The sequence below is a fragment of the Topomyia yanbarensis genome, chromosome 2, assembly GCF_030247195.1.
Source record: "Topomyia yanbarensis strain Yona2022 chromosome 2, ASM3024719v1, whole genome shotgun sequence".
Lineage (NCBI taxonomy): Eukaryota > Metazoa > Arthropoda > Insecta > Diptera > Culicidae > Topomyia > Topomyia yanbarensis.
The window spans coordinates 309,607,714-309,634,254 of record NC_080671.1 but is presented as its reverse complement, the minus strand read 5'-3'; the positions used below and the strand labels follow the sequence as shown (position 1 = coordinate 309,634,254).

The 26,541-nt window shown below is 37.8% G+C and overlaps 1 protein-coding gene across 2 annotated transcripts in view; it reads right to left on the bottom strand.

Moving 5' to 3' along the window:
• Nucleotides 1-14,906: 14,906 nt before the first annotated feature.
• LOC131683537 (uncharacterized) overlaps nt 14,907-26,541 on the bottom strand; it is a 99,979-nt gene continuing 88,344 nt past the window's right edge. For both annotated transcript variants that reach the window (XM_058965590.1, XM_058965591.1), the window contains exon 3: nt 14,907-19,308. In XM_058965590.1, the coding sequence (XP_058821573.1) occupies nt 15,559-19,296 (3,738 nt within the window). In that variant the 5' untranslated portion in view covers nt 19,297-19,308 and the 3' untranslated portion in view covers nt 14,907-15,558. The remainder of the gene's footprint in view (nt 19,309-26,541) is intronic.

Genomic DNA, 26,541 nt, shown 5'->3' with positions numbered 1-26,541 from the left:
ATACGCTAATTACAAATATGAATATGACTGTTTGCGAACATTTTTGTGTAAGATAATTTTAATTATTTCTGTAATGGAGTCTGCCGGAACCAAAGCTCCAGACACAGGCTCTTTTGATTTTACGCTCATTTGGTTTAAAAGGTACTTTGTATTATTATGACTGCACTTACTCTTACTAGGATTCATCTTCCTTCTATAACTAATCAATGAATTTTTAATTATTACTATTCTCTAAATCTGATTTGCTGATTAAATTACATTTACTTTTTTGTCTTTTTCAGTTAATTTAAACACGAGGTTATCTTATTACCGGTAGCTCTTGCATAGACTCATGAATATATGTTTCATTCATATTGTTTTTTATATATTTTTTTTTGTTTTGGCTACCACATATTCTGTATGCTTTCATTTGTTGGTAAAATTAAATATTTCATTTAAAATGCATTTATATATAGATATTTTGTTCTATTTGTTACTGTTTTGTTGTAGTTCTGAACGCCTGGATTTTCACTAAACAAGTACCTTTTGTTAATTTTGTACAATCGTTTGCTGTAGTACTTCACACCTGTCTCATACGCCCTTGAGAAGGTTTTCTTTTTGTGTGTTGATGTCGATGTAATCATCTGCTCCCGTTATTCTGTTCTTCATTTTGACTCGGCTAATCCATCCGGTAGTCGACAAATGGTGCAAATTTCTGCAGCACACTTGAATTGGATTACGACTTTTACAGATTATGCATAAATGATTAATTTCTGCACGAATACCAAATATCGCACCGTTACTGATCGGGATATGGATTCGTTTTGTGCGCTCACATTCGTTCTTGATGGAGTACACGTTATGCACAATGATTCACAAAATTTCGACCGATTTTCGCCTTCTCATCGCTCTCAGAAGCATATAAAATTACGTATATATGATCTAATTTCCACGTTATGCAATTGTGACGTCCGCGTTGAAGTTTGCCTTCTCCGGTGAATATTATCCGTCCCATAAAATCACCAGCCAGTTTCGTTTGATTCATTTTCGGTTAGGCATTCCCTGATGGTGTCCCGCTCGAAGTGTCCCTTTTCCGGTGACCATCCGTTATTGTGAGGGTGATGCAAATTAGGGGTACTTTTTCAAATTTGAATTTTGTCCGCCTGTGCGTGTTGAGAACGTGCAAAAAAATCGGAGAAAAAAAATCGGACCCTACTTCGAATTCGACACTTATTGATTTTGTTTAAAAATGTACCAAGATCGAATAAATTTGTTCCCCCTTCGCGAGGCTGCATGCAAATTTTAGTTTCGACCGTGGCGAGGGGTGATTTGGTAGCACCGTGTCGCGTCGGCAGGACGTCGAACGGCTACAGGACACGCTTGCATTGTGAAATTATGGGTTTTTGCGAAGAAATAATTATAATTTATGTCCGGAAGAACATGGAAACCCGGTTTCTCGAATTGGGCCTACGATTGGAGGAAGGCATAAACTGTATGGTTGTAGGCAATGGACGCGTTGGACATAAGACAGATTATACATTCTAGAAAGGGAAGAGACTTCTAAGCTTAAATAGAAAAATCAATATAGATACTATAATGGACTTCTGTAAAGATATTGTGCGTGTTCAGAGAGAGACCAGCCCTCAGATCAAAACGAAATAAAATCTTTATAACTGAATACACTGCCAGTACCATGTATCAAAGGCAGATTTTTAATAGCTTTTTGTTATAATATTCTGATCAAGATATGAAACGGATGCGCGGAAATCAAAAACAAACCGAGATCAAAGAGATCCTCTGGGACAATAACAAAAAACTGGCCCTTTATTCAAAACTCGAATGATACTTGAATGCCACCATATCCCGATGTTTTGTTCAATCCCAAGCATACCTTTCCATAGGTGATTAATTATCGTCGACTGCAATAAATCATTCAAACGTTAAATTCGACTCTAATTTGAACCACAAAACCCCGTCACATATGTCGTTCCATTATCTCTATCGATTTTCCACATTCAAAGCAGACTTTGCTATCTTGAACTCATTATCGCTAAAGTTTTTATTTCATCATCGATTTTTCGGAGCCCGCACTCTCGAGGTGGCCACGTACGAACGAACGATTTTTTTATTGGAAAATCTGTCACCCCTTTCCTGGGGAGCGACCACATGAGGAGGTCATTAGCGCTGCAGAAGTGGAGAAGGAGGAAGAGAAGCGGCCGCATGAAACGACGTCCGCGGCTCATGCAGTAATTTGAAAGCTCGACTCAAACTGTGTGCGCTTCGATCCAGAACAAGGGAACCCTTAGAAGGCTGAGCGATATAAATTTGATTAAATTTATGTATGTGCTCGCCTAATGGCCACCCACATATTTTATTCGATTTTTCGGCTCTATGGCAATTGACGACGACGACGACGGAGGTAGGATTCCGGGAAGGGGTTTCATACACCCGAATTTTATTTGCCAACACCATTAGCCCAAAGAGCTACATATTTTGTTTGTGCAGTGCACGTATGTGACAATCAGTTGTCCGCCGAAAGAGACGACTTGATTCAAAAATTGACGGTATTCAGGCTTTGTACAAGTACGCAATACCTAGCAGTTAGACGAACTTCTTCTTCCCTCGACAGCAACGGTAGCTCCCAAAACGCCTGGAAAATGTTCGAATAAATGAGGGTTCATTACAATCATTATCGTTTTCATTTTATGGATTTCCTATTCAAAATGAAAATATTCAAGAAAAAGCCTAAACCGCGTATGAAACGAAATAGCACAGCAGTAAATTGAATATTGATTTCGATTTATTGTTACATATTTTAATGTATTTTTTTCGGGTTCTTCTTTTATGTTGATTTTTTTTCCTTCGCAAACGAAGCTTGAAAACTCAAACGGTAGCCCTGGGAAACACCGAAGCTATTGTGTTTTCCAGTTTTTGCCTTTCGGTGAGCGTACAAAACGGAGCACAGTCCCCTTGTTTTGCATCCGTTGTGGCTGGTCGGTATCTACCCTACCTTAAATACTATGATGAATGCAGATTGGAGTGGCTTTCAAATTGCACATGCTGAGTCGATGTGGGATACCCGATAAGGTCTAAAATTTTATTGATTTTTTTTGCATGCCGGAAAACGAGTCCTCTAAGGTATTGGGTTTTGGCATCCGCGGCAGATGTAATTCGATGCACGGATTTTCAGAATAACAGAAAAGTTTACACGGATGTGCTCCGACGCGTATTTCATGTTTTTATTTATTGAAAAAGTGCGGATCTCGTCACATCCTTAATATACAACATTAAAGATGTTCCGTGAATCAATTTTGAATTTCCAATAATTGCCTATTTCGCCAAATGCCGTTTTACTGGAGGTCCCTTCGCCGAATGCCGTGTCTCTAAAGGTACTTTCGCCGATTTTGCCGTTTCGCCGAATTCAGTTTTAAGGGGACGTAGGAGATTTCTTTTCCTAAATAAATTGATTCCTTTCGGTTTATATTTATTGAAATATTTGCATTTGTGTAATAAATTTTTAAAACCGCCTCAAATTGGTCGCCCTCCTGAAGTTGTAAAACTAAATAGACTCTTGCGAATACTTCCATCGCGATGTTCTCGAAACCATGTCTTCAAAGTCGATACTATGGATATCTCAAGAACCACTCAAGCAATACTCTTCTTTTTTCGTTTAGAAGCTCTGTAATTTATCTATAGTCTTTGACCCATCTTTCTTTGGAAAATTTTACTTGTAAGAAATTCTACGAGGATTCGTACGAAAATCTGTAAAATCATAACCGATTTTACATTCCGATGAAACTTTACACGTTTCACTGCCATGAAAGACTAAACATTTTCCTCACTCAATAAGGCCTATTTTACTCAAGAGCAATTTTCTAAAAGGGCGTGAAAATTTACTTGTGGCATTTTACGTGTGGCATTTTCGAAAACAAACTGTTTGATTTATGTTTTATGCTCATAACTATCAGAGAACGAGTTACAAGGAATGAATACTTCTGAACTAAAAATATATACACTGAAAAAAATATTGTCATTTTTCATAAAAACAAAAAAATTTGTTAAAAATTTAATTTTCAAAAAAACCATTTTCAATTTTTTTATATTTTGTCAACAAAAATTTAAAGAAAAAAGAAACATTTTGATTGTGATTGCATGATGTAGAACTTATCGGCAAAAAAGTTTTTTCTTTTCTTTTTGAATGCGATTCTAATTACCATTTCAAATCAAAATGCTCATAACAAAAATATTCTTACATTTAGTAGTTCTCGAGATATTTTAAATTTTGTTTTAACAACACAATTATTTTGTTTTATTACGACCTTTTCATAAGTTATTAGCATTTCTCCATCAACAACGAAAAACGCCCAGAAAATCTCCTGTTCTTGCTTGAATTTTTTTGTTATTCCTGGTTTACAATATCGCCTTGATGTCGAAGGAAAAGTTACAGAAAATTTTATGGGCCATTTGAAAAACCTATTGTTGCCTATGGAGAAACGTGAACAACTTAAAGGTTGTAATAAAACAAAATATTTGTGTTGTTAAAACAAAATTTAAAATATCTCGAAGACTAGCACATTTCACAAACAATCAGTGATGAATTAGAATCATATTCAATAAAAAAAATTGTATTTTTGACTGCAAACAGTATGAGTTATAGATATTAGGGTGGGGCATTGTTATATGGAAAAACGTAATCATAGCCACATCAACCAAACACAGCACTTTTTTGGTACCTTTTGGGGTCCCAAACAACTGTGCAAAATTTGGGGTCGATTGGTGTTGACCCGGCGTGGCGCATTGCGTTTGAAATTTGTATGGAGATTAGTATGGGAAAACCTTCATTTTTGCATTTTTAATTCTACAGACTACAATTCTTCTTGTAGTATGTCAACAAATAAATCGAAGTATAGTCCAGGATATGCTAAACAACTTTGCCGAAGGATGTATAGGGTTAGAATGTCTCTAAGCCTAGTTATAGCTGTTCAAAGTTCGACACATCGAATTAAATGCCAAAAATCATTTTTATTGCCAACACTGCGGGTGTACCAATGGTATTTCATATAGCATTCCAAAATAGCAGAATATGTTTTAGATTTACCTCATTGGTATGTTTGGATGAATTATTCAAAAGCCTTAGCTCAATTTCATGACCGTAGGTAGTTGAGCAATAGGACGTAGTGAGGGGTGAGGGGCAGGGGACTTTGATGTGTAGAAATTGGAACTGAAATGTTGTCGAGTTGGAATGTTCAGACGAATTATTTCAAAACATTTACACAATATCGTACCCTTAATAGTAACGTTGAAATAAAACATACTGTATCCTTTTGCCTTGACTTTTATCAATAGAAGTTACGTTACAGACTGAATCAACTGATGTCGAGTTGATATATCAGAGGATTGCATTGATTATATTTCAGTTTAATACGCACTATGATTTGATGGGATGCTCATTTCGCTGCTGTTCGATCACCTGAAGCAAAAATGATGTAGGGAACTGGTGGATTTCATGTTGAAATCCAGAAATTAGCTTCACACCTCGTGATCGAACAGCATAGAATTGAGCATGCTATCAAATCATGCGTATTACAGTCGTGATTCGTTGGTTGGACACTTTTTAACTGGACCGCTTTTTAGTTGGACCTCCGCTAGTTGGACCATTGTCCAACTAAAAAGCATCTGAACGTCAAAATCTCGTGTCAAATTAACTTTGACAATCAATCTGACAATATTTAAAGAGGTGAACAGATGCATTTTGTCAGTGTCTCCTTTGGAGAGTTTTTGACATTTGTCAGTCGGTCCAACTAGCAAATCAAATTCGTTAGTTGGACTAGGCTGTGGCCCAACCAGCGAATCTCGACTGTATACCGAAATATAATCCTCTGACATATCAACTCGACATCATTCGATTCAGTCTGTAACATAACTTCTATCGATAAAAGTCAAGGCAAATGGATACAGAATGTTTTATTTCATCGTTACTATTATGCGTAGGACAATGTGTAAATGTTTTGAAATAATTCATCTAAACATTCCAACTCGACAACATTTCAGTTCGAATTTCTACATATTAAAGTCCCCCCCCCCCTCACCCCTCACTACGCCCTATTGCTCAACTACCTCATGAAATTGAGCTAAGGCTTTTGAATAATTCATCCAAACATATCAATGTGATAAATCTAATATAAATAATGTTATTTTGGAATTCTATATGAAATTCCATTGGTACACCCGCAGTGTTGGCAATAAAAATGATTTTTGGCATTTAATTCGACGTATTGAACTTTGAACAGCTATAACTTGGCTTAGAGACATTCTAACACCATACATCCTTCGGCAAAGTTGTTCAGCATATCCTGGACTATACTGGACTATCTCTTTGTTGGCACACTACAGGAAGAATTGTAGTCTGTAGAATTAAAAATGCAAAAATGTAGGTTTTTCCATACTAATCTCCATACAAATTTCAAACGCAATGCGCTACGCCGGGTCAACACCAATCGACCCCAAATTTTGCACAGTTTTTTGGGACCCCAAAAGGAACCAAAAAAGCGCTGTGCTGAAAAAACGATCATTCTGCCCCACCCTAATAGATATATGTCAAAAGTTAATGTTGTGATAACTTTTTTATTTAAAGCTTCTCCATGATCAAAACACACTGACAAAGTTTTTTCTACGTCTTTAAAACGATAAACATTAGATTCTTGACATTTTATGATGGAGAGACGCAAATAACTGTTAAAAAAGGCAGAATTACACGAATTAAGTATTTTTGTTGAAGTAAAATTCCAAATATTTCGACAACTACCGCATTTTTGAAGATTTTTGCTAAATGCATTTTGATTTGAAATGATACTTAGAATCATATTCTGTAATTTTTACCGATACGTTTTCCATCATTCAATCACATTTAAAATGTTTCTCTTTAGGTTTTTTGACAAAATATATAACATACAAAATTCTTGTTCTGCAATTTAAATTTTTACGCAAATTTTTATTGTTATGATTTTTTATTTATCCTTATTGGATTTTGAATACTTTCAGTGCATATTTTTTCGCACATAAGTATTCATTGACTGCAACTCGTTCTCAGATAGTTCTGCTACGGTTGACTACGCTGCGAGTTTTTACTTTAAATGTAAACAAAAGTCGCGCTCACACGTATCATAGGTGTGTATTGATAATAAAATTTGTATGGCGTGTCATAATCGTGCATGGAAAATTATCAATAGAAAAAAAAATCATCAAATATTAACTTATATTTGATATCATTTGGTCGATAAACAATCAGTGAGAAGCATTAAAAGGAAATGAGTCAGGGAATCTAGGAAAAATAGTTATTTTTAGTTACAGTGTTGCCAAATATGCTATATTCTCAGTTCAAAACTTAAACTGCATTTTTCTCACAATTCATGTATTTTTGTTTTGAAAATGATTATGCCAGTGTGTTCCTCAGATAGTTTTACACATAAAACATCTTATACATCAAAATAACTTGAGCCAATCTCCAGACACAGTCATTTGAAGCAAAAAATAATAAAAATCACAGCACGTTTTTCACTATATCTCAGTAATGAAGCTGTATGTCAAACTTCTGAAAACGTCACCTTGTAGAGATATTTAGACAAGTAATATGGCATATCTAACTCAGTTTACCCTAAAATGGCATTTGTCATAAGATAATACAGCAGTGACGAGTTATAAGTATCCTGATGGTAGCATTAAAAATAACTAAGTTATTATAATTATACATTTAGTAAAATAGCATTCGGCGCAATGACTCAGCCATTTGAAGGTGTCGTGAGTCTCTGATATACTTCCCGTACAATTCGAGAAAATATTAGTTACTTAATCAAGAAAAGTAAAATAACTCATTTTCTAACACTGTTCATAACGAGAAGTTGGTCAAATACGATCTGATTTTAAACCAACCGCAATTGATTTGTTTCTTCTAATCTTTAGAGATTTGGCCATTACTTCTTTCTTCACGAATACTGCGGTCGTTCCAGTTAATCAAGCCCACTCTGACTAAACCGATCAGAATACGAAGGGTTATCTGAAAGGATTACGAAATAACAGATCTCTTAGCTATACAAAATCAGGAAGGATTGTCCAACAATACACTAAGCTTGTTAGGGACGATTGATAACCCAAGCAACAACTGAAGTTTTATAGCACGCTATAAGTGCAATCCATGTTTTATGAGAGGCTATAAAACTACCATAAAACCTCAATTGTTACTAGGGAAATTATCTAACGCAACGCAAAAATTGCACAAAATTGACCCCGCCCTTTCCCCCATTCCACAAATTTATCTATCCTTCATCCTCTATTACGAAACAAATACTTTAATATTTTTTCTCCGGTTAAAACATGTTACTTAACGTTCCTTAATTTCACATGTTACTATTTGTCGTACTCCTTCTCCCTCTGAAAGCGTTACGTAATTTATGAATGACTTCTTATCATGATCCACTCATTCGATCATGTTGCCAATCGATTTGATAGGCAATAGCGGAACAACGGTATAACTTACTATTTTGCAACGTGCACTAGAAGTTCTTTCAGGCGGATATGATCTTTGCTACAGTAAACTATAAGATTCAAGTCATCAGCGCAAATTAGTTTAAATTCAACACCACATAGCGATTGTGCATCCTTGAAATATAAGGAATATAGTAATGCGCTCACATTGCTCCCCTCCCTCGGCTCTTGATATGTTGCCAAACTGAGAAGAAATGCGAAGACCAAACTGCAATGTTGATGCACAACCGAAATCCCAGTCAATCAGTACATTTTTCTTTGTATTGTTGTATCCGCCCTTCTGTTCGTCAAAGGAAGTATAGAATCCCGGCCACCTTTATCAAATTCCACCACATACGAAATGCAGGATTGACATTGTTCTTTTGGCAAAGAAAAAAGGTTTTACCATATGTCATCTCGTCGCTGTTGTGCTATCTTATGACAAACGCCATTTTGCACATTTCGAGAAAAACGATTTTTAAAGTTTGAGATTGAATATCTCGAAATTTATAAATGGTATAAAAAATTCAAGGAAGGCAATTGATGCCTCTGTCTATTCTGTGTTAAACACTCAAATTTTACAAAGATCAGTTGACTATGTTGCGAGCTTTTAGTATAAATGTAAACAAAAGTCGCACTCACACGTGTCATAGATGTGTATTGATGACAAAATTTGTATAGCGTGTCATAATCGTGCATGGAAAATTTTTCATAGAAAAAAATCATCAACTATTAACTTTTATTCATATCTTTGGCTTCATTTGGTCTATAAACAATCAGTGAGATGCATTTTGAAGGAAATAAGTCAGGGAATCTAGCAAAAATAGTTATTTTTGGTTACAGTGTTGCCAAATATGCTATATTTCCAGTTTAAAACTTAAATTGCATTTTTTCACAATTCGCGCATTTTTGTTTTGAAAATGATTATGCCATTGTGTTTCTGAGATAGTTTTACATATAAAAACATCTTATTCATCAAGATAATTTGAGCCAATCCCCTTACACAGTCATTTGAAGCAAAAAATTAAAAATTTCTCAGCACATTTCTCGCTATATCTCAGTAACCATGCAGAAAGTCGAAATTCTGTAAACGCCACTTTGTAGAAATTGTTTAGACAAGTAATGTGGCATATCTAACTCAGTTTACCCCAAAATGGCGTTTGTCATAAGATAGCACAACAGCGACGATCTGATCAACAACGATGAAAATTTGGATATAAGTAGTTTAGAATGTATTGTTTACACTGTATTTTTATCGCTGTCAGTTTCACGAAAATTGGAAAAATGGCGTCACCCAAAAACCAACGTCGCAAATTGATTTTACACAAGTGCCCGGAAAATCCTCAACTCTCTTATGGGGACATCGAAAAACAACTCGGAATCGTGCAGTCAACGGTGAGTCGTGTGATTAAACGTTACTACCAAACTCTGAGCATCGAACGGAAGGAGTAATGCGGCCAGAATGGGTGTTATATTAGTGATCAGGATCACAAGCGTCTAGTGCAAGCTTTTAAGCGGAATCCCAATGCTTCGGTCAGGGATGTGGCCAAAATGTTGAATCTGTCCAACTCCTTCGTTCACAGAGACGAGGACCGAGAGGAAATGCATACGTACAAAGTGCAGCAGTCTCCAAATCGTGACAAACGGCAAAATATGGGCCATCAAAAAGGGCCTGGAAACTGTACTGTGCTGGCGAAGCCTCATTGTCTCCTTATGGATTATGAGACTTACGTCAAGGCGGACTTCCGGTAGCTTCCGGAGGTACTGTTCTTTACCGCCTAGCACAGATCTTATGTTTCGGAGGAAGTAAGGAACCAGAAACTTTCAAAATTTGCCAATAAATACATGATTTGATAAGCGTTCTGCTCATGTGGCAAACGGAGTGCGCCGTTCATGACTGTCAGGACTGTAAATGAGGAGATAGACCACAAGGAGTGTCTATAGAAGCGTCTGCTTCCTTTGTTCAACAGAGGGCCCCAAAATCTTCTAGCTTGATCTAGTTTCGTGCCACTATACAAATGTTTTCCTAGAGTAGTACGAAGCCAACGGGGTCACTTTCGTACCCAAGGACATGAACCTAATACATCAGAACTAAGGCCCGTCGAAAAATACTGAGCAACTATGAAGCAAGCACTACGGAAGCATCCCAAGGAGGTCAAATATGAGGAAGACATAACGAAAAAATGGGAAAAATTAAATTATTATCTTATAATTCCTTTGAATAGGAACATGAAACATGAATCCGCCAAACTGTCTGGAGCTGCGCCCGGTGGAGCAGTACTGGGCAATGATGAAGCGGGAACATCGGAAGAGCAAGAAGACAGTCAAAGACGAAAAGGACATGTTAAGAAAATGGAAAAAAACTGAGAAACTGGTACCGGATGACACTGTAGAGACTTTGATGGAGGGCATCAAGCGAAAATGCGTTCAATTTTACACTCAAGTCTCCATCGATTAACTTTTCTTTTGATTTTTGAAGTAAATATATGTATAAAACTACCCTAAAATTTTGGTTTGATTTTAAACATTATAAGAAAATTGGCATGACATTTTCGGTGTCGCAATAATTTCGTGTTCGCCCTTTAAATATACAGTAAAAGATTTGTGGCTGAAATTTACAAGGAAAAGAACTGCAGTCAAATTTGAATTAAGTAGGGAGTAAGTGGGCTATTTCTATGTACATAAATTATTAATTGAAGGCTGAACTGAAAAATAAAGCAGCCAAAGTATACACCTGAATTTTCTTTGTAGTTGTGCACGATATTACATCTCAAACGGAGGTCAAATAATCAAGATCATTTGATTTTTTTTACTTTTTAACGACATTTAATTAGCTAGGGATTACCAAGTAGGAAAAGTTATGAACATTTAGACCCGTAGTACTCAAGTGAGAGCAAGGATGTGAAATATACAGATCGAAAAAATAGAAATGGCAGAGTCATTAGTACCCTCTAGCTACGTGAATGTCGTTAAAAAGTAAAAACAGAAAATTGTGATACCGCGAAATTCAGAGCGACACTTATGAACTTTTCAATGAAGAATTGTCACTTTTCTAATATTAGTTTAGACTTTAAGTGATTTTACCCAAATAAAATGTTATAAATGTTAAACCCATATCTGCGTATGTGCAACAAGCATCCCCCGTCGTACGCTCAATTTCGCCACTCACTTCCAAAGCATTTATGCTGACGAGGAAAACAGTTAACACTTTAACAGGAACAACGTGATCTTGACTAGCTATCATTGGAAATGTGCCACACAGCACCCGACTCCTGGGAAATGCAGTGCAATCACTAAAGCTACAACAGTTTGCGATGGGGTGGGAAAATCTCGACCAGCGTGCGACTTTGGATACGAGAACACAAAACAGTATAAAACATAGAACATACTGCGCGAAGATGGCTACCACTACAACCGGCAGCTACGATGAGGGGAATAATGGTGTTAAATGTTTTCCCGCTTCGTTCTACCAACAGCACACGGAATCTTCAGTCTTACGGTTGCCAGCGGCGGAACCCAGGTTCCGAAATTCCGAATTCAGACGACGATGACTGCGCGGGAACGACAACGTAGACACGATAATGACGACGATGATAGTGCTATCGAGTGATTGTTAGAATGAACAAGTTTCACAAAAGTCGAGACACAACAGATTATGGCGTGGAAATATCTGTTTTGCATACTTGATTTAATTAAATCATTTGTAGCATAAGATAATGGCTCTATTTGATGCGGTACCCGTTCAGGCGGAAGATTCCCCTCCCCATGTGCCACAGCAATCGTCGCGCTCCTTCGTTGTTTGTCGTAGTTTGCATATGAATGAGGTGTCCATTGAAGCGAAGGACCTGCACACCTCCACTTTTCCGTCATGCGTATAATTTGCTACGATCTGGTCAATTATAACTCCAGTGTATGGTAATGATTTTCCAACTCAACAACGTACAAGTCGAATCTGTTGTTGATATTCGCACAAATTCGTAGATTACGCTTTATGTTGAAAATAACTCCTCCAACTCAGGCAGCTAATCAAAATGGCAAATCAGTTAGAGAATTTGCGATCTTGTTTAATGAGTTGGTGGGTGGGTACCAGTAGTGTGCGCAAATCGGCACCCTCTGGCAAATATTTTTAGTCCAAGCAAGAACAAAAATAATCAACGATTATCGGCGACTATTTTCGTTTTTAGCGCTATGGTTATACGTTCATTTTCACCGTAATATGATGCGTGCCGAACTATTTGGGTAATTACTCGGGATACAAATTATGGAATGCCTATAAATTTTGAGAATCGAATCGAATGCTTTAAACAAAAACAGCGGACATTGCTCTAACAAAGGGAGTGATTATAGAGGTATAAGGTGAAAATAGGCTCAACGCTCTATAACGCGAACATAAAAAGTATTCTTTCACCATATTACGCACGGTGTGGAAATCACGCAACCGTGTCGTCTTACCAATGAATGCCTGGCTGGAACCCTACCCTACCCAGACGAGCAAGACTGGTACCTGCCTACACCCTCTATATTAGGTGGCATAATCTTCCTCGCACCCATAAATTATACACCCGACGACAGAAACTGGTAATGGTGAATGGGACGAAATGTCAACCGAGCAGCGAACCCCAATAGGATGGCGGCTGGCACAATTACCTAACGCGGTTATAATTGTTTATTATAAAAGTAACGCTTCTGATACGGGATGTCATCGACGATGTTTCTTCAGCTAGCTTCTTCCGTTGAGACGCAGTCGTGTATTTGGTGGGTCCGCCTCGTGGGCTGTGTTGTTCAGTTTGAGGTTTTCAATCAAGCGCCAAAGATTGTTTTGTAGGTGTAATATTGATCCAGTGCACTGTCCAGTCCAGTTCTGATCTATTTGCCGGTACTTCGATTTGCTTCTATTATCCGTCTGATTCATAGATGTAGTTCTAAATGAAACATTTCTTGTACACATTTTTCTTGTATTGTTTTATTAACAGCTTCCCTATGTTACCTGCCGATCTATTGTTTAATCATAACACTTCATATATCACCTGAGTTAAATATTACAAATATATGAAATATTAATAATTAAAGATTCCCAAATAACGAGGTTATGGTTCGTTCACGGCTCAGTTACTTCCTCTATCAGCGAGTATTCTAGAGTGTTCACTCTCAAAATGTTTGTTGTTTTTTGCTCATTCTTCCTATCTTGTGTCAGCAATTGCTAAAAGGCACACAGCGTTTTACAGTTTTATATTGTTCAATAGCAATCGCTGATTAGTCCTCGCCCATATCTGGTTGTCTTCTATAATGTCGCATGTTCCGTTTTTTTTATCATTTTTCTTTAAAACTTCCATCTGGGAGATCGCTTTGCGAAACCAATGGGGTTTTCCCAAAACTGGAAGAGAACGAAACTCCAATTCAATAGCTCCCACCAGCACTCTACAAATAACGTTAGAAGCAATATAGTGTAACAAAAAAGTTTTGTTCGATTTTATATAGGATAAAATTGTTGATTAACTCACATTTGCTTCTGACTAGCATTATTTTAAAGACTAGAAATGAACTATACAGGAATGATTAAAATAAAGTATTCCCCGCTATTATATACACGTACTTCCCCTTAAAATGCAGTTCCCGGCAATTGGTAACTTATCATCTTGCCAAAGCGGCAAACTACTATATTGATCTAAAACTATTTGACGACACAACGTTGTCTCACGACTAGTTTGATTTGTTTATCTTCTGTGTAGTAATATTACGTACTGAAGGATTTTTGTTTTCGTTCTTAATCTCATTTGAGGTAAAATAAATTCAATTGGTGCAGTAGTAGCAGTGTGAGGTATTTCAATACTCATTCAAATCAAACTGTAATTGCTCGAAGCATTCGTTTTGTCTAAAATTGTACTTTAGGCTTGCATTTTTTGTTTGGTAACGTTCGTTTCATCGCGGTAAAATGAGGTATCAGTTGTTTCCAAATTTGACTAGATTCGCGGGAGAATCAACCCCTCACTAGGTGTATAATTTAAAACTGCTTGTACTTTGTATTACCCTGAGTTATGATTTGGTTCCGTTGATACAAGATTCGCTGTCAAAACCGAACATGTCGAACGTTCTACGAGTGCAATATTGAGCAAAATCAACTCTTTGGCGAAAGCAGATAACTGAACTTAAATAACGTAAACTGTAAGCAACCCGATGTTTATTTTATCTTATCGCAAGCACTACGTCACATCAATCATATCTTTTGATAGAATAATATATCCTTACAAAATCTATCATGCCTGAAGAGAAGTAGTTTACTTTTTCTGTTAGCTTTATTCATAATAGGAACTTTGTTAGAACATCACCAAGAATTTCTTCCGCTGTCAATGTCTTATTCTTACTTCTTAAATCATGTTTGTTAGCAGTTGTTTAATTGTCTACGAATATTTCCTAACCCAGCCTTTTTTCTACATTAAGCATTCCTAGGACGAAACTACGTACAAAAATCAGCGATAAATCACTTGAAATTATCGGACTGTGGCCAATTTGTTAGTCTTTAAAATTTAGAAGATTTATTTCAATCGGCATAAGCAAAGGAAAATTTGATGATAATGTCTCTTTTCAACGGTATTTAACTGTATTAGATTCTCATGTAAACGGTGCTAAAGCTCATTCCGGTACGTTCTTTGTTCCCTGCTTTCTTCGCATCAATTTGCAACTGCTGCACCGTGCCAAGGGTTTACCTGCTCTCGCCATACATGCACTCCCTTTTATTTAGCAATAGACACTACACAACGATACATCTACGGTGTTCAAATATTAATACATTTTGATTTTTTTCTCTTTGCGCTTCTTCTAAGTAGAATTAATGTTATTCTTCTTTTTTTTTGCTCCGAGTATTCACTACCATCTCGGATTAATGTGTACGTATTTGCGGATTTGCCATCTTCTTTTCGTTACTTTCCGTGTGGATTTATTTTAGAACCAAGAGCTTGCTCATGCAGATGCTTCTCGGTTCCCTCGGTCCCCGATGAATGAATTTCAAAAGAACGGAACAAAAACTAATCATGCTGCTATTCTGGTTCGCGAACCCTTCCACTAGGCAGGGCTCAGCGTGAACGATATTGTCATCGGTGCGAGGATACGTTCTTTAACAGGTAGGAAAACAACAGCTGGTACAAACCTGTTTGCAGGTGGCTGCTCTTCTGGATTCTTCGGGTGCCCGGCAACCGACTCCTCCAGGAGGAAAGACTGCATCAGCAACGGTCCACTTTGCTGAGGCAAAGCATATACGGCTGGCCGTTGAGTGAGGTTAGCCATCTCCGAAAGAAGTCCATTACGTTCGGATTTCGGGGTCGGAGATTTGTGCGAATCCTGTGATGGTGCGGGTGGTGAATCACGATCGAAGGGCTGCTGTGCCGTCGAAGGTTGCAAGTTCAGTGGTTCTTGCGTTGCAGATGGAACAGGAGTGGAAGCTGGCGTCAACGAAGGTGTTACAGTTGATGGGATTGATGTCGGAATCGAATAGCTGCTGACGTCTCTCGCCAACGATACAGCCGATTCCGATTTGATGACAAGTGACGGCGGAGAAGAATCCTGATGCTGCTGCTTTTCCTCTTCCTGTAGCAGCTGCTGTTGTACAATATCCAAGCTTGTGTGAGTTCTTTCGTGGATGAACAACAATGGAAGCAGTGGGGTTGCAAACGGACAGTACGAACATTGGTAGCCTTTCGGACCAACATTGGAATTTGAAGGATCTACTCCAAACAAACCACAGAACGGATTTTTCATGAGAAACTTTGCACCCGGCGATTGAAATCCAAAAGATGCTTTCGGATTGAATTTCTGTTCAGCGGTATTAATTTGCAGACCTCCATTGGGTATCTTCAAAGATGGACTATTAGGCTTGTTGCCACTTCCCAGTTTGTGTTCAATTTCCCGAAGCTTCTCCGCACCCATTGTGCCGTGATCACTCAGAAGATGAGCTCGAAGCCATTTAGCGCTTCTGAATCGTCGACTACACAACGGACATACCTCAGTAAAATGGGAATAATACCGGTTGCTAACATCCGAGATTTCTCCTGGTTTCAGCATACTATCCGGAGAAAATGGCCCCTCGGATTTCACCCCCGCTGACTCGCCGTTACTTCGTGTTTGCGGCAGCGGAGATCCTTCCTCAACAATACCATGCGTATTGTGCTTGTGAACACGAAGAAAATATTTACTGCATAACTCTTTATTGCAAATATTGCACACAACTCCCCCAATCTGTGCCCCATTCTCAATCTCGATACCATGCATCCTTTGCATATGAGTTTTCATGAAATACTTATTGCACAGCTCTTTGTTGCATATCTCACAATAGCTGCTTGTGGGCGTCATCGAGAAAGTTGGCTTCCTATCAATGTAACTCGGCCCCGGCGGCATACTTAATGTCGGAGTAGTGGTGGGACGATCCGGTGTAATAAATCCTTCCCGTTTCAGACTTCCATTTGCAGTTCCGTGAACCTCAATCAAGTGCTGCTTCAACATGAATGCGTTCGAAAACTCTTTATCACATTGCTTACACACTTCATACTCATTGGGCGACGTTGGCATGAGGGCTAGTTCCGGAGAGGACTTTACTCCATTATTGTTCTCGTTCATATTGTTATGCTCTTGGATCATGTGGGCATGTAATAAGTACTGATTTTCCATCTCTTTCCCACAAACACCACACGTCATCTTTCGTTGATTGTTCAAATCATTTAATTGCATTATCATTGATTGCAGCTTCTGCAGGTCTACGCTGATGGCTTCTGCTTCCTGTTCTGCGTTCGAGTCTCCCTGCTTCACATCTGACACATCTGCCTGATTCTGTTCCTCATCAGCAGACTTGTTTGCATCTACATCTTTCAAAAGATCTATCTTGGGCAAATTATTTTCTTCATTCTCGGACAAAGTCCTCAATGGTGGTGGAAGCCCAGATACGTCAGTATTGCCAACAATCAAATTAAGTGGACTAGTCTGAATGAAATTCCACGGACTGCGCTGCTCATCCTTGATTTCTTCCGACGGTGGGAAAATTCCATGGCGTTTAAGTTTGTGGGTACGAAGGAAATAAGTATTGCAATATTCTTTGCAGCAAATTTCACAGAACGCTTCTGGATTCATCACACCTAGAAGCTTCAGTTTTTCTGCGGAAAAATTTGCCTCACGGGCAGCTTGGATCGAGAGTGGCGATAGCTGACGCGGTTGCGGTGTGAAAGGTGCGTCTTCTTGTTCGATGGAATAATCTTCGCGGAAGCCATCAGGAAGCCGCAATGGTGCTCCATTTGGCGTCATCTGTCCGAGATTCGACGGTGACTCCGGTTCCGTTTTATGTTCAGATATTGGCTGCAAAGGTTGATGTTGTAATTGTGAAGGCTGTTGTTGTTGGTTTGTTGACCTGTCGTGAGCTTTGCTTCTATGTTTACGCATTGCACTGAGACTACTGAACTTTTTGAAACAAATGTCACAAAATACTGTTGGTTGAATTGGGTTTATTGGCAGTTTTGGGGTGGTCATAGGATGCATTTGGGGCAGCTGTTGTGGTATGTGATCCGCGTTTTGGTTCGGATTTTGGTGACTAGATTGTTCCTGCTGTTCTTGGAGAGCAGCTTGTTGTTGCTGCAGTTGGAACACTTGCGAGAACTGATGAAGTGGATTGAATGAGCCAATGTTGGGCAGAGCTTCGTTAGTACCGCTTTGCGGCTCATATATTCCGTGCTTATTGGCTTTGTGTGTCTTTAGAAAGTACTTATTGCAGAATTCCTTATTACAAAGACCGCAGTACGCTTCTGGGTTGAAAATTCTCAACGGCGGTACATTGGTACGATTTGCATTGTCGTTCGTTCCAAACGATGACACGGAGGACATACCCAGTAATGGCATCTGTGGAAGATATCCAGATGCGGACAATGCAGCAGTCGCTTCTGGCGAAAATGGGAATGGTAATCCAGGGATTGGCAGCCAATCGTCGGACTTCGATTCGTTCGAAATGAACGAACTACGAATCTCACCGTCCCATTCAGTGTTTTGTAATACTTCTCGTTTGAATGTGAATCCACGATGCGATTGATCACCTAAGTGGCCATTGTTTGGTAGTTCCATTCGAGCTTCAACGTTATTATCGAATGAATCGACTTTATCGTCATTTCTACGCTCGATTATTTCGTTTTCATTCCGGTCGAAGCTGGTTTCTTCATTGCCATTCAGCTTTTCAGGCTCGTCACTGTTGCTTGTATTCTTGGAATCCTCTTTCCTATCTTCAAGACCTTTCAATGTTGACGGTAGACTGAGCAAACTTTCCTGGTTTTTAAGGGAAATAATAGAATCCGATCCATTCAGAATCAGTTCTTCGTGGGCAACGTCATCCGGCTGATCATTCAAACGTTGCTGCAAGAGATGCTGTTTCTGTAATTGACTAAGGTTGGACAGAAATATCTTCTGAAAGTTGTTTTGATGTTCCGCAAATGCACTGGCAATCGTTTCGATCGCACAAGTCTCAGGTTTTCCGTTCTCGTTGTCAGCGCCATCAACGGGGATGCCGCCTTCCTGTCCATTTGCTGAAATGCGACTGGGCATCGATTGTTTTCGTCGTTTTTTCGACAAATCCGGTAAACTGTCCGAACTAAGTTGCGTGATAGTGTTGATGGCGTGTGGTGAATCCAGGAATGTGGAGGACAGTGACCGTTTCGAGGCTTTCGTTGCTGAATTGTTGGAACTGATCGTTTGCGATGAGTTAGAGGTATCACTTAAGGTGGCTTCTTCCCCGCTGAAATCGGGCGGTGGCGTTGCATAAACTGAGGTGGCCATTTTGGTTGAGTTCTGAGAAAAAGAGAGAAGAATAATAATCACAAGTTAGATACACTACGAGTACAACAAGTTACTGATACGATTATTCGACAAAGGAAGTTTTTCAAGACATAAATTAATACAATGTAGCATGCTCGAAATACAAAGTATTTATTCATTTTTTAACACCAACTGCTAGTTAATTACAACCTAAACAGCCTAAAGAATTCCGTACTAATTAGGGTTACCAAAAGTCCTTATTTTACAGGACAAGTCCTTCGTCATTCTTGGAAAGTGTCCATAATTTTATTTGAAATGTTCATAAATACTTTCAAAAGATATGGATTATTTTGTCCGAATCTCAGCCTTTTACGCATCTTTTGCCGAAATCTCAACAACTGAATTCTCAGCCAACAATTTTTTGGTTGAGATCTCAGTAAAAGTGACGTTTGAAAGCTGATACTCGGAAAATATTTCACCGAAAATCAGCTAACAAATTTCACTTTACTGAGATATCAGTTTTTTAAATTTGCTGATTACACGGCTGTTGTATAAAACTTATCAAAATGCCTTTCTACCAGCCCATAGTATGTTAAAATCCGTTTACGAACGGCGGAGATATTGAACCTTTTATATTTTCATTTCTTACTTATAATTATTATTTATTCTTATTACTATTATTTTAATTTTCCAATAATACCCGTCGCGCGTTGCTGCAACTTTCAACGAAATAGGAGGGAAACACAATTTGTTCCAAAGTGCCATCTGGCGGACAGATAATCCCCAACCAATAGCACACGAACACGTTCCATAACAAATGCCTGCTATTTACTAAAAATTTATAACTTTTACGGTAATCGGTTAAGGCTCAAGTTACCTTTTTTGAGCATGTGTTAGAATTGAACGGTTGGTAGTATGCGTAGGAAAAAAAAGTGTTCAGCTTTGCCACCGGATTATCCATATAAAACCTTTTAAAAACTCTAAAAGAAGAAAATCAGTCGCTTTATTAGATCACCACAATTCAAATCATGCTGAAAAGCTTCTGGAAAAAGGATCGGCTTAGCTGAATGGTGCTTTTGAAAGAGTGGTTGTGGTTTTTGTCATTGCGCAGTTATGTTGCATACCCCAGCACGTTATGGCTAAGAGAAGAGACGACAAGAGGCTTCTTGCTCTTCTTAATTTTATCTACCAGGCCCTGTCGTAATTCCAAATTATTCGTGTCTCTCTTAACAATACACGTAGTTATATCGTCATTCAGGGTATTTATTCAATTTGCATGAAATGCTCATGTGTATGAAAAATAGCCAAAATAAATTCAGCAGCACTGTTTTTCCTCCCGTTTAAAAATATTTTGAACGCTCTTGACTGGCAAAACGACCAACCAGAAGCTGGTTCAATATTGAGGTTAGGAATGGATCAAATTGGCTACGCGATTGTCTTCTCTTCTCTTAGCGTTATGGTAGTGTGGCAAAAAATCACAGCCACTTTTTCAAAAGCACTGGACAAAAAATACAAGTTGCATTAGTTATAATATGAATGTAGGTAATATCGTATAATATAAAAAATAATGGCAAAGTGTAGTTGGCAAATTGATTGCCTCATGCGCAGCTCATCTGGGCTCGATTCCAAATCTCGCACATATGGTTAGAAATTTTTCAAAAAATGGTCTTTTTTCAACCAAAAACTAACCTAAAAGAAAGGCCAATGACCCTGAGGTTAAAACGTCTATAATCAAAATTTTAAAAAATGGCTCGACACTAACCATACCTTAAACACTTCCTCTCTTTCTGTTTCTCTTTCTCACTCTTTTTACATAGCGTTCATGGCAACTGTGATGGCTCTAGAATTCGTCGCGGTGCTGATGTGGGCGGTAAATGGATAGTCCGCACCGCAACCGCAAAAAAATAATAAAACCGCTCCGCTTACCGCAACCGCACTGCGCATTTACCTCACCGCACTGCGCGGTAAATGCGGCATTATTCTCTACATTGAATATCTCGTTATTCAAAACAATTTTATAATTCTTACTAAATGAACTCATTTCCATAGATTATATGTGACAATAAAATTTCAAGTTAGATTTTAATGTATGACTTTTATCTCCGATTTTTACTTTCCATTATATTTGAAGCGGGTTGTACGAAGCATGTTCTGTTCTTGCGACTTTATTTTCGGTCGAACTATTGAATAAAATGGAACCAAATGGAAGATTTTGTAAACATAACTATAAAGAACAACTCATAGTTAAAAGAAGGAAAAAATCTCGGTAAAATATGTTAATTGTCTTCCAGTAATTTGAATTAGTAGCTACAGAATAACGTTGGTTATTTCCGCTTCTTTTAAACATGAGTTATTCATAGGGGTTTCCTTTACACTCAAGGTCTGAAATTAAGCTGCTTTTTGGCAAAACATTTACTGAATTTTTTTTAAATTTTATTCTGCAGCTACATGATTTGATTGTAAAATTTTAATTTTGAAGACCAGAAAAAAACATTGGAGATCTTGAAACGTCATTGATTACAATGCCTTTTCCAAAAATATATAATAGTGTAGATCACATGTATATTTTCAAGGATACATGCGATCAAATTCGAAACAGAAATAATAATTTCAAAAATTGATGAACAATATACTTGTTAAATTTTGATCGCTTGAAACTTTAATAAATTTATATTTTATCTGCACTTATTGCACGAAGCCAGTTACCAATTTACAGTCATATCAGCACGAGAAACATATGCTTCATTGTCATATTCAGTGGCTTACTTTTAGTCCAATAAATCAAATTAAATCAAATTAATTATTCTCATCATATTGAATACTTTCATTTGCTTTGAAGTAGTGCATGCACTGTATTATTGATTGTCATATTAACCATATTTCTTCATGAGTATAAAAATATTCTAGCTTGATTATTGACGTAAAAGATGACAGGTTAGTTTCTTTTCGTTCTTATTGTTTTCAATCTTGTTCTAGTATTTATTGTAAAAATTAGCGTCATCAATTATATATTCGACATAAAAAGCTAGTCGTTTCAGGTATTTTATATACGATAAATAGTGCTTGTATTGCGAAGTATTGCGAAGTCTTCAAATACTTAGGTATTACCGCATCTATTTCGACAGATCTCTTGAGACACTGAAGGTAATTGCTTTTCATAATATTGAATTCTTTTTGAAATATCGTGTTTCGCCGGAATAAAGAAACAACTAACAATAACATTGTTCACATGCCCTCTGATTCTATTAAACATAAGCAACAATCCCGACTGTCGGCAGTTCGGAGTTTAAGTTGCTTTTTTTGCAAACCGGGCGTTACCAAATTAATTCAACAAGCGATAACTCTATCAAATTCTCGGCAGCCGGCTGCCCAGAGCAATAAACACATGATAACACTTCTGAGAGTTGCATAGATCGTATCACTTATCAAGGTGAACCCAGGTTTACATAACTCTTTACCCCATCCAACTAACAAAAACTCTTTTCAGTGGCAAACGTGGAGATGCAAAGGTATACACGGTCTCCATAACAACGTTTGCTACACTAACATTCCTTTCCTTCCCCGATGACTGTAAGGACGTAGCCTGCGCAGTTATTGACATTTAAACGTATAGAACTCTCGAAACGTGCACATTGAGAATGGATAACTACTCCCAGGCCCCATTCGTTGATTCTCTGTGCAATTTCGCTTGTTCTGGTCAATCACGGAGTATTAACTACGAATAGTAAGGTCATTATGCTCATGCTCTAATAGGGATTCTGATTATCATATGAGTCATACGCTATATTGCCCATAGGGTGATTTGGGAAGAGATGCCGCACATTTCTAAAAATCAATCCTGCATCAGAGTAAACCATACAATATGTGATAAAAATCATTTTCATCAATTACGATAAGTATTTAAAATACACTGAAATGGTTTTTTATAAAATTTCCACGAACATTTAAAAAAAGGTCATTGCAGGTGAGATGCCACATGTGCCGGTGAGACACCGCACCGTGGTCCCAATCTGACAAATGGTGAACAAAAGCATTTTAGCTCTCGTTGATGTTTTTGTGATTAAGTGTCGTCAGCTAAGTTTCATGAAGCTTGATTAAGCTGATAAATCGGATAGCACCTTCACTTTTCACTTCACGGTGTTAGGTCCGTTAGATTATTGAAAACCTATATCCGACGCAAATGTTCATTTAACCCTCCGGCAGTCACACTAGTGCACTGAGTACATGCTGCTCTGAAAATCTAGCGAAATCGTCTTAGAGCATGACTTCTAAAAGGTCCCAACTATTCAAATTTTACTACGGTTCTGAAAATTTTTCGGTACTTTTCGTGATCGCACATAATCATTAATAATATTTTTGGTGAGTTACTAATAAGGATTATTCTACATCTCTAGTATTGTAATTCTTCGAAACACAAACTCGCAATATCATATTCCCGTACAAAAGTGACTCTATATACGAAAAATAGAGATCCCGAAATTACCCTAAAAGCATAAAAGTCACTTATGCGTGTTCAAAGAAAACAGGAAAAATTTGATCTCTTGAATTATATTCTGAATATCCTTTCATTCACAATTTGAAATTTTAAAAAAAATATAAGAAATGTAACAAGTGAGTGTATAAATATCGGTTGGTTGTCCCGTCCATAAGACACAATGAATATGGAAATCTTGAATAGTGTTCATCTCAGTTCGCTTTGTTTCACTATAGGACTTATTTGCTTTTACATGCAGTATATGAAAGCAATTCGATTTGTTTAATATTAATCCAAATATACTGACAAAATGAAATATAACCAAAATATTTTGCATTCAGATTTGTAGTCCTGCGTCAATAGGCTTGTAACGCTGTCACTTGCAGTTTTTATTTTTTATTTCGTATGTTAAGTATAATTATTCAAAAAAAAATTAATTTCATTGGTGGAAGTGAAATTTCAAACTGAAATATTATTCATGTTTCTCATTCTGTGGGGTGTTGAGGTGTTCGAAAGATTGAACTTTGGCTACACATGTTTGATGGAGACATTCTAGCACAGTATTTCCATCTGCAAAGTGGTTATCTTCTTTCTGGGTTATAATTCGACGTAACAATTGGCATACGACCCTAAATTTTGCATTATTATTTGTGGCTCTAATATGAATCAAAAAACAAAGTTCTCCACGACTCGTTGAAACTAGGATCACTTTCAAGCAAACGTGAGTAAAATTTGTTGGATAGCTGAGTATAAAGTATGATCAAAGCTAGTTATCTTCATCCGGAATTGTTACTGCATCATTAAAACTAGACTGAGTCGAGATTCAACGTGTCCTTAATTTGCTCTCAACCTACTTGGTCACCCTACTACTAATTCATCAAAAATGGTGCAAAGTTTCAACACACCTGTTTCGTCACACAGATGTGCCTAATGCTGTTAAATTATACACCCACTCTGAAACATACTACCGATGTTAAATTCGTAACACGATCATCGATTATTTGTCTTGCCAAATACTTAATTTAATTAAACACGTTGAGGACGACTTGGTGAAAATATTTTACGTTTTCCTTTATTCGAGGCTTATATTTTTATGGCCGCTCCTAGTCCATTTGACCGAAGGCAGCTAGAAAGCAGCCGAAATATTCCGAGAGCCAGTAAACTCAGGGACGGCAGTAAAATAAATATTTTCGATTTCGATTCAAGTTTTTTTTCGGGTACAGATAAAAATACAACCACACAGTTACACACTGAATCGCCATTAGTCGACGATACGGTACCTACATACGGATTCTACCATATCAGCATTTGGAGGGGACGATTAGTCGATTACCCTGCGCTCCTTCGTGGTGCCCGTTGAATCGCAGGTGACATGTCGCGTTAAGCATGATTGCCCACCTCTCTGTTTAATTATGGTCATAAATATTTGAAACGCGCTGATGGTACTCAGCCGAAAATCAAACGCGTGAACGTTGCAACCCTGCGGCTGTCAATAATTGTAATTACCGACTGTTTGAACTTTGAAACTCGAAAAAATGGCTCACCCCTTTTCCGACGTTCCCCTTTGAAACCGGGTTACAGTGGCGACGTTGATATATTAGATTAGGGGAACCTTTTGGGGCACGAAAACCATGCAAAGGATGAAGGGTATGATTATCATAACTGCGGCGTGTCTTTGTCAGTCAGCTGATACAGTATGTTGGTGACTTCATTTGTACAATCGATGACAGAAATAGAAGCAGAAACAAGGGACAAAGATGTTTTAACTGTTAACTTAGGCCTGAGAAACTGCCGATTTCCTGGGAAACACATGAACGAGCACACCAATTTTTATAGATTATATCAGACATCGTATACAAGTTGTGAAGTCACAATCCGTTCACTAAATTATTTCCTCTTACAGTTAACACTATCTTTGCTTACACCATGAAAATAGCCTGATATACTTATTCAAAATGTTTTTCAATAGGAATAAAAGAATCCGGTTTGCAATTCGTGTCATCCCAATAAATTCTCTTTTCAACGCTTCAAGTAAAAAGCTCGATTTGTTTTGAAAGTTTTGTTAATACAACAGCTCTTTTCTACCATTTTCAGTACAATCGTAAATGCTGACAATCGCGTATTTTTAACCACTAACTGTGTGTGTTCCTTCGATCAACCAGATGGTTGGTAAAGTGCTGTTAAAATTATTAGCCGTTATGCATGTTAGCAGTAAGTTCTTTTGATGTCCCCAACACATTTACCACTGAAACCTCAGATATGCACATTCCCCTCAAACAACACCAGCAATCCACTTGACTTACAATGTGTTTTCGTTATATTGATAACAATTCAACTTCTTGACTTTTGAAAATTTCGCGCCCGATCAAACTGTATTTTGGATTTCGATCGACTCATACTATGCACACTGTTTTGACAGCGATCTCGACTGGTACTGATAGAATTTTCAAAAATTCTAATCTATAAAAATCTGAACACCATAATCGCTTTTTTTCGTCCTCTTTGCACACCCAAAATTTCGGAAAAATCCCTTCCCCTCCCTTTTTCGAAATCGCTTTTATTATTTTTTTCAAAAATCCTATTATAAACCTTTATGCCCGCTGCTCGTTGCTACTGCACTCAGTTATGCTCGCTAGGGTCGCGTGCCTCACTGCGCCGTAAGTGTAATGAGTCCTGCACACAGACGCACACATTTTCGATATAAAGATCGAAATTTTGGAACACAAAAAATCACCCCTACGAAAGAGGACGGAACGAAGGAGAAAACTTTTTGGACATTATGGTAATTTATT